Source organism: Myotis davidii, unplaced genomic scaffold (genome assembly GCF_000327345.1).
Source record: "Myotis davidii unplaced genomic scaffold, ASM32734v1 scaffold89, whole genome shotgun sequence".
NCBI classification, from domain to species: Eukaryota; Metazoa; Chordata; class Mammalia; order Chiroptera; family Vespertilionidae; genus Myotis; species Myotis davidii.
Window position 1 is genome coordinate 3,958,134 of NW_006300372.1, and position 9,750 is coordinate 3,967,883.

The window sequence follows — 9,750 nt, forward strand, 5'->3', positions numbered from 1 at the left end:
ATAGTGCAAAGAAGTCCTGTATACCCTTCAGCGAGGTTCCCTAGAGATGAACATTTTCCTGTTTTGCTTCTGTCTCTCAGCTAGACTTACAAGAATTTTAAAGGACTATGTCTTCCCAGGATGCATGTGCACACGAGAGATTCTGAAATCTTTTTCCCCTTCACAGACCCTGCCTTGGTAATCTTCCCGGGAGGAGCTAGCAACAACGGGGACACTGACGAGAACCAACGATCTGATTGGATGGAAACTGCTCAATGGAGAGTTTGTGGACCATGTGATATTGCTTGGACTTCGGGGATGGTACAGGAGTACCAACAGGCTGGCCTCCAAGACAGAGGGTAATGGTGGGCCAGGGTAGAGAAAAGCAAGCAGGCCGTGTGCTGTCTCAGGTTACACCAGACTCCCATCCCTCCTGTTACTTCGTTGTGTTGTCAAAGCCAAACTTGATCTTGCCGGTTTCTCACCTCAGCACCGACCTGACAAATGAAATGCCCTCAGCTCTGTGGCTGGCCTGTCTCCGCTCGGATTTAGAGCAGCGCAGGGGGAACATAATGTCCTGCTTGCGGGTGTTCGGGTTGGAGAGGCCGATGCTTCTGCAGTGTTCCCGTCCTTCACCCCTCAACTCCCGCCCGAGCTCCTGCATCCCTCTGCCACGTCCCCATCCTTTCCATTCCAGTTCCATCCTGTCTCCCCCCGCCCCCGACACTGAACATCCTGGCCAAGGAAACAGGACTTGGCACTTAAAGAATCTCAGGCAGGAAAAATCCATGATGTTGTGAGAGAGACGCCACAGACTGCAATGCTCACAGAGAGGCTATTTCAAGTCTAAAGATATAAAAATGCATTATTTTGGGTTCAGAAGTAAGTCACCTTAAAGGACAAGTCATTAGAAGATAGTCCACCCCTGGTTTTAAATAATTGTCATTTTAGCCTGGCCAGTGTTGTTCAGTGGTTAGAGTGTCGCACCAGGATTGTGGGTTTGATTCCTGGTCAAGGGCACGTACCTGGGTTGCAGGTTTGATTCCCAGGCCTGGTTGAGGCTCATGGGGAAGGCAACCAATGGATGTGTCTCTCTCACATTAGTGTTTCTCTCTCTCTCTCTCTCTCTTCCCCCCATTTCCCTCCCCTCTTCTACTCTCTCTAAAAATCAATGGGGAAAATATCCTCATGTGAGGATTAACAAAAAAAAATTGTAATTTTAAATTATCCGTGCTAACACAGATAAATGCAACTCACAAATACCCCGGGACTCTCTGAGCCATACACTTTCATCTTCTCCCTTAAGACTTCAATAGGAATTTTATTTTTAAAAGCACGTGTTTTGGTTACCAAAGACCATGACAGGAAGGCAGCATCATTTGAATATGTTGGCTATTTTAAAGTTCACCATCATAACCTGGCACCTACGCACCCTGTCTTCCACCCAGGCCTACTCACAAGCAGCAGCAAACAGCAGCCCAGCCGTGAGAGAGTAAGGATTGCATTTTGTGGTCACAGAAATGTTTTCTTCCGCGTGAAGCTGGCACCCATTCCCCTCACGGGATGAGTAACTTAACCACACCCTTTTCTCGGTTATCCTTAGGGGCAACAAGAAGCCCCAAACGATTGGCTTTATCTGCCAGGTGGTGAGTGAGAAAGCAGGCGGTATAACGAGGCCGCAGACAGGGTAACTCAGTGATGACATCTCACATGTGGTCGATGATGGTGCTGCCAACTGTCAGTCAACCCTTCTCTCTGACCCACTGGGACTGAAACGCCGGTTCCATCTCCTCCAGGATGAATTCGGGTTTTCTAGGCTCAGCAGCAATGAGTACAGAAATGCTGTCTTCAGATTCTTCCGCGAGGCCTTGCAGCCTACCCAGAAACAGGTTGCCACGACTTCATTCTCCAGGGTAAAGCCAGAACGTCAGTGTTGCAAGGAATTTTGTTTATGGATGATTTACAGAAAGGTTAAGTAAAGGCGTCCTGCCCGCACATAAGCAAGTTCTATAACCCGGGGGAGAGAGCGTCACTTCTAATCCCCAGAAGCCTTCAGCCCACCCTGGCTAGTGCAGCCTTGTCTCCAGGCCTTGGTGCAGGCTGCCTTCCCTCCGTGGTTTCTCCCTCTCCTGTTTAGAGCAACTGGAACCACCACTCTCCCTCTCACACTGGCTGGGTGTTAAGTCTCTGGGAACTTTCTAGAGTTTAGGATGGAAAGTTCCCCTTGCACCTGCATCATCAATCAACCAAATGTTTTTTAAAAAACACAAATGAAGACTCTGATTTCTTCCCAGCCAGACCCAGAAGCTTAAGAACAGCTCCTCTGTATCCTAACATTTTCACCTCCAGACTGTCAGTTCCAGGACTATAGATTCCCAGGAGTCAGGAGTCAAAAGGTGGGGGAGGTGCCGGGGCGGCAGGCAAGGGTGCATTATCATGATTGGAAGGAGGGCAGCCCACGCCCTGGCCGGCGTGGCTCAGTTGGTTGGTCAGGACACATGCCCAGGTTTCCAGATCAATCCTGGTCAGAGTGTGTGTGGAAGGCAGCTGATCAATGTTACTCCCTCACACGGATGTTTCTCACTCTCTCTCCTCCCTTCCATTCTTTCTAAAATCAATAAAAACATATTTAATAGCTAGAATGAGGTCAGCCCTGAAGTTTACCCCAGAATAGTGTGCTAACCATGAAGTCTGAGTTTCACCTTTTGGAATTGTTGCTTCTTACTACTATGCATTGGGTCAGTGGGGAGAAGGTGTTTAGTGGGGAAAAGAAAAGGGATAAAAATTCGCTCCTCCATGGAAATATAAGCAGAAAAGCTCTAGACTTTGTGTCTCTGCTTCCTTTTTTAAGTACAGTGTTTTTAATAGACCAAAAGAGAATCTTTGTGAGGAAATATGTGTGCGAATAACGTTTATAAAAAGAGTATATAATAATATGTTAGTGACTGTGGACTGTTGTATAAATAAGCCTTAGATATATAAAATATATAAACATATAAGATCATTCTATAGGGTAGTGGACACTTAAGGCCTTCCCCCGTGTCATCTCTTTGTCCCAAATAGAGTTCCCGGACCTGCCGCTGTGCAGCCGAGGGGCTCGGTGGGGACGGTTCGCTTTTTTCCGGTTTTGTAATGTGCCGCTTGTGGGGTTCCTTTGCACTGTCTGCTGCGCGTGTGTGGGTGTTGTTTACCCACACGGAGTCCTCAGAGACCCGTCCCACGCTCTGCATCTTGGAAAACCACACGGAACTTTCTGGTGAGAAGATCCACAGAACATGCCTTCACTGTGGGGGACTCTCCGAGTGCGACCACTGACAGCTTGCTGTGAGGCTGAGGCGATGGGAAGCTTAACATCCGCCTTGTCTCGCGCTTCAGTCTCTGGTGTGGGACATCTTTTCCCCCGGGAAGGAGTCACATGCTTTGCTAAGTCCTTTTCCCCCTGGACTTGGCGTGTTCTGGAGGAGACCAGAGGTCGGCCCTACCCGCTACCCCCGCTTCAGGACTCCGCTCTGGCCGCAGATTCTAAAGAACCGCCCATGTGCTCTGTGACTCGGGACCGACTCAATGCTTCCAGAGCCCAGGGTTTTAGCTGTTTGGGTCTGGGCCTCTAAGGAAGTGTGAAGTCTGCCTTTACCACCCAGGCCGATCTGAAGAAGGAAAGCGGGGAGCTGGGGGCTCCGCTCACACCTCCCCCATCAGCAGGGAGGAGTGGGCCACAGACAGCGTGAAATGCCATCTGCTCTCCACGCGGGAGGGCGCGGTCCTGTGGAAGTGGACAGATTACCAAGTCTCCTTTGCCAAAAATGCATGTTGTTCCCAGCTGTGCGCTTGTGAAGCCGGTATGTGCTTTAATAGGAAACAATAAAACAGGCTTATTTTCACGTAACAGAGCTGTTCCTCAGGCCCGGTTTTTTCAGTAGCTGCCTTGGAGAGGGGAGTGCTTCGTCAAAGATTAATGTCAGCATTGAGCATTAAAATTCCCAAAGGGCTTTGGTTCCTGGCAGCCGCTCTGGACATTCAAAAGGGAGGGCTGGGAGGGGAGGAATCACTTCGTGGGAGGGGAAGGGCTTCCTTTCGGTGGGGATGGAGCAGGGGTGAGGGACAGGCACTTCCTCTAACCAGGCTGTCACCTCCATAGAGCAAGCCCACAGGGGCCCCCACAGGCCTCCTGGCCAGAAGTCTCTGGGTGCTTAGTGCAAAGGTGAGCAGCACACCCTCAAGAGCCTGGCTGCCTGTCACTTAGCAGCTGTGTGGCCCTGGGCAAATTGCCTAACCTCTCTGTGGTTCAGGGTCCTTTTCTGGAAAATGAAGATATAATAGCACCTACCTGAGTGGTGTTAGGGAATAAATGTCTGGAGATACGTAGGATGCTTCAAACAGTGCTTGGCAAGTACTCAATAGAATTTTTGTTTTACCACCACAATATTTTCCATATCCACCAACCATCCTTTTCTTTCTTTCTTTCTTTTTTTTACTTTTAAAAAAGTGTTTAATTAAATTTATGGGGGTGACATGGGGTCATAAAATTATATAGGTTTCAAGTGTACAATTCTATAATACATCCTGCATTATATTATTATTTACTTAATATCCTTTCTTTAATTGGCTCCATTTTAATTTAAAATTTAATTAAAACTTTGTATCGCCATTGGGAGATGGAAAAGCAGTCGAATATGCCAGGAATACAAGGTAGCAGCCGAACAGCGTGCACCCTGAGTCCTTGCTGCTTCCCAGTCTCCGTGCTGAGTCTTAACTTTTAGGACCCTCACAGCCTCTGAGGTTAGAACCATCATTTTACAGATGAGGAAACTGATGCACAAGGAGATGAGCAAATTTGCCTCCCGTGACACACTTAGTGTAGGAAGCCAGGCTCCCCAGCGCGGTTCTGTACAGCCGCCTAACAAAAGCAAGAGCATTATTTTCACTGCGGAAGGCGGGTGCATTAGCTTCCTGGGCTGCTGCAACAAGTACCACAATGGAGAGACTCTCTCCCCGGCCTGGGGCTAGAAGTCCAAAGTCGAGAGGTTGGCAGGGGGAGCTCCCTCCAAGCCTCGCCTCTTCCACTTCTGGTAGCCCCAGGCGGAGCTTGGCTGTGACCGCATCACTCTAGTCTCTTGCCGTGGTCATGGCTGCATTCCCTCTAAGTCTCTCTCCTCCTCTTGTAAGGACAGCATCATATTGGTTTAGGGACCACCCCAATGACCTCATCTTAACTATAACTACAAGACCCTACCTATTTCCCAATAAGGTCCCATTCACAGATACCAGGAGTTGACTTCAACATGTCTTTGGGGAAGGGAGGGGAAGAGACACAATTCAACTCAACCCAGAACAGTTGCCTAACCGGGCGGTGGACCTGGGGCTGAAGATCTGCCGGTTCCGGTTCTGGGGAGGTGTTCAGGATGGGCAGCAACCTGAGGCTTCCCCGCGATGCAGTCGGCCTGAAGGAGTCGGGGTGATGCTTCTGTATTTCTGTGACACTGTGTGCCCAGTCCAGGTGCGAATGAAAATTAACCACCTCCTGCCCCAGCACTGGTGCTTTGGGAAAGGGGGCTTGGCATAAGAAAGCCGTATAGCAATTCCCCCTGCTTCCCGGACACCCTCGGGAAAGGGGGGCAGTAGGAAGATGGCGGAAAGCGCAGCCTTCCCAAACTCCAGGCAGCAAGGCCAGACGAACGGTCTTGACCCTGGGGGTGTGGAAAGAAAGAGCAGCAGTGAAGACAATGGGGGGAGGGGGTCGTTTATTTTCATCTATTTCCATGAAAACTTAACAAGAAGAAGGATCTCTCTAAGAGGGTTTTGAGAGGAGGGCAAGGGGGAGTGAGGAGGAGTTTCTTGCTTTCTTTGTCAAACAAACGTGTCCTTCGTTGAAGGGGCTGCTGAGATTTCGTAGAGATGGGAGGTCCTCATCTTGAGCTCCCGGGCCAGCTGACAGATGGACAATGGCCAACAGCAGTGCACAGCCAGCCAGTCCTCACACAGCGTGCCCTGCGGGGAGACACAGTGTCTGTCCTGGTGCCATTGCACAGGCTCAGTCATCACCCAGGGGCCTTACAGCACTACCTGGTGCAATCCCACAGGCTCAGTCATCACCCAGGGGCCTTACAGCACTACCTGGTGCAATCTCACAGGCTTGGTCATCACCCAGGGCCTTACAGCACTACCTGGTGCAATCTCACAGGCTCGGTCATCACCCAGGGGCCTTACAGCACTACCTGGTGCAATCTCACAGGCTCGGTCATCACCCAGGGGCCTTACAGCACTACCTGGTGCAATCTCACAGGCTCGGTCATCACCCAGGGGCCTTACAGCACTACCTGGTGCAATCTCACAGGCTCGGTCATCACCCAGGGGCCTTACAGCACTACCTGGTGCAATCTCACAGGCTCGGTCATCACCCAGGGGCCTTACAGCACTACCTGGTGCAATCTCACAGGCTCGGTCATCACCCAGGGGCCTTACAGCACTACCTGGTGCAATCTCACAGGCTCGGTCATCACCCAGGGGCCTTACAGCACTACCTGGTGCAATCTCACAGGCTCGGTCATCACCCAGGGGCCTTACAGCACTACCTGGTGCAATCTCACAGGCTCGGTCATCACCCAGGGGCCTTACAGCACTACCTGGTGCAATCTCACAGGCTCGGTCATCACCCAGGGGCCTTACAGCACTACCTGGTGCAATCTCACAGGCTCGGTCATCACCCAGGGGCCTTACAGCACTACCTGGTGCAATCTCACAGGCTCGGTCATCACCCAGGGGCCTTACAGCACTACCTGGTGCAATCTCACAGGCTCGGTCATCACCCAGGGGCCTTACAGCACTACCTGGTGCAATCTCACAGGCTCGGTCATCACCCAGGGGCCTTACAGCACTACCTGGTGCAATCTCACAGGCTCGGTCATCACCCAGGGGCCTTACAGCACTACCTGGTGCAATCTCACAGGCTCGGTCATCACCCAGGGGCCTTACAGCACTACCTGGTGCAATCTCACAGGCTCGGTCATCACCCAGGGGCCTTACAGCACTACCTGGTGCAATCTCACAGGCTCGGTCATCACCCAGGGCCTTACAGCACTACCTGGTGCAATCTCACAGGCTCGGTCATCACCCAGGGCCTCTACAGCACTACCTGGTGCAATCTCACAGGCTCAGTCATCACCCAGGGCCTCTATAGCACTACCTGGTGCAATCCCACAGGCTCAGTCATCACCCAGGGCCTCTATAGCACTACCTGGTGTAACTGCACAGGCTCAGTCTCATCCAGGGGCCTCTACAATCTTACCTGGTGGCCCATCCCATGCACAGCTTCCACGGTCCACCGAAACCCCCAAGTCAGCACACAGGGACACAGCTCCGCTGGCTACCAAACTCCAACCTGCTCAGTGCTAATCAGTCCTTGCAATTCAAACACCTGCTCTTTGGGCTTTGATACCAGCTTCATACTTGAAACCACTGCTTTCTCTGCCAGCATCTTTTTTCTTCCTCTTAGAACTTAACATTTGTAATTAATTAATTTATTTCTTTGAGGTGGGTAATAAGTCCACATTGCCCAAAATTCCCACAGTAAGCAGGGGTAGGAAGTAAAAAGTAAATCCCCTTCTACAGGTGTCCCCAGACACTCAATTACCTGTCTAGGGCAAGCAGTGTTGGAATTTGTTACCTACACTCCCAAATAAATTCTGTCTACACGGTATATATATATATATATAGTATTTTATGTAAATAGTTGCAAACTACTATGCTGTGCTCTCTTTTTCACTTAAAAATGTGTCTTAGAGACTATTTCATATGAATATATAAAGAGACGCTCTTTTTTAACTATCCACACCTTAATCTGTATGCTGTCTGTCCTCACTCCCTCACAGTAACTCAGTCCCAGCTGAACTGGAAGTGAATTCTGCATATGCCACATAGACTACATTTTAAGTCAGACCAGCCTGAATCTCTCTTCCAAATTTGATGCAATGCTACCCGCAGTCTTCTCCTGATGCAATGAGGGCAACAGGACTGGCCCACCGACCCGTAATCTGCATGATAGTAAGTCCCCTTTGGAAATACCCTGCACAGGTTGGAAAGGCATCCAGGTTCCCACACAGACCCAGGTTCGCACATGCATGCAAACACACTTACCCATATTTTATGTCTCTCTCTGGTGCCAACTCTCAGGGCAAAGGTGGAGCCAGGTAACAACGGCCAACAAAAACACTCTCCATAATGCCTGGCGATGTCACACTCAAGACACATGGGACAAAACAGACCACAGAAACCTGTCAATAACCACACAAAAGAAAGGCCAGGTGCTCAGATGTGATCAGAGAGAGTTTCCACCCCAAAGAGCATTTACTGCCCTGTGCCATCAATTTAATGCTGCACCGTCTCCCTGCAATCAGGAGGAGGAGTGACCAATTCTCAAAATTCGGTGTATGAAAATCGCCATAACTGAGGCCTGTCAAAACTGTCTCTTTTTGTTAAACACTGACAGTGCTGAACCTGATAGAGCTCTCCTGGCGGTCACTATGGTAATTGTTTTTTCCTGTCAAGAGAAAGCATTAAATAATGTTTTCCAGTTGAATCACAACTGTCACCTCTATTATGTTTACCTACCTGATTTCAATATTTAAAATAGACACAGTTACGATGCTTTTGAATAGCAGGCATCGTTGTCTGTAGATGGGGGTGAAAGTTCGTCACTGGCCCACTGATCCTGCCTGCTCCGTAGCAGGACTTCATTCTATTTCTCAGAGCAGGAGGTTACTCTCATTTTTGCTAGTTTAGTGGGGCCACTGACATCTGCCAGTTTTAATCAGTAAACTAATAGGAGCGTGGTTCTTTGAATGCCAGTTGGAAACAGTTTGTCATTTATTCATCCATCTTTAAGGACTGATACTGTTTCCTACACATTCTGCATGAACCAACTAACACAGAGGTGCTGTCTTGAATAGGTTTGGGTCACAGACCCTTTTGAGAATATGAACTCACTCCTCGAGGGAAAAGAAAAATATGTGCACACCAACATGCAAAATTGTGCATTCAATTCCATGGGGTTCAGGATCCATTGAAAACTATCAACAGGCCTCTGGTTAAGAATCCCTGATGTACAGTTAAGATGCTATGTCATCTCACATCGGGAAAGATGACAACCTTGATGAATACAAGTAATTAGGACTATGAAACAGAAATAAAGCTAAACATAACCTTTAAAATGTTTTCAACAAATACGTTATCAAGCCATCATTTATATACAAGAAAGTGCACAGATCATAAACGTTCAGTTAGATGAGTTTAACAATCATATTCAACCAAATAACCGAATGTGTAGAATGTGCCCTCACCCTGGAGGTCCTTTGTGCCTCTTCCCAGACAATCACATCTCCCTGCCGCCCCCACCCCCAACTCCAGAGGCAACCACAATTCTGATTTCTCTTCTCATAAATAAGTTTCCTTTCTTCTTGGACTTCATATAAATGGAATGGGCTATACTCTTATAATTGTCTTTTTTTGTTTAATATCTTGTTTCTTGAGATTCATCTGTATTGTTATGTGAATCTGTAGATTATTATTTTTATTATTGAACTAGAGGCCTGATGCACAAAATTCATGCAGGGGCTTTGGCCCTGGCCTATGCCACCTTTGCTGCCACCCCCACACTGCAGCTTTGTCCAGAAGGACGTCTGGTATAATTAGCATATTATGCTTTTATTATTATAGACTAGAGGCCCGGTGCACAAAAATTTGTGCACTGGAGGGTGGTGGTCCCCCTCAGCCCGG

The 9,750-nt window shown here is 48.9% G+C and overlaps 1 protein-coding gene across 1 annotated transcript in view; it reads right to left on the minus strand.

The window, feature by feature from the left end:
- Positions 1–5,709: 5,709 nt before the first annotated feature.
- PLAC8L1 (PLAC8-like 1) overlaps positions 5,710–9,750 on the minus strand; it is a 16,447-nt gene continuing 12,406 nt past the window's right edge. Inside the window, exons 3-4 of the mRNA XM_006777004.2 lie at positions 8,113–8,249; positions 5,710–5,967 (exon numbers count right to left, since the gene is read on the minus strand). Of these exons, the coding sequence (XP_006777067.1) occupies positions 5,827–5,967; positions 8,113–8,249 (278 nt within the window). The 3' untranslated portion in view covers positions 5,710–5,826. The remainder of the gene's footprint in view (positions 5,968–8,112; positions 8,250–9,750) is intronic.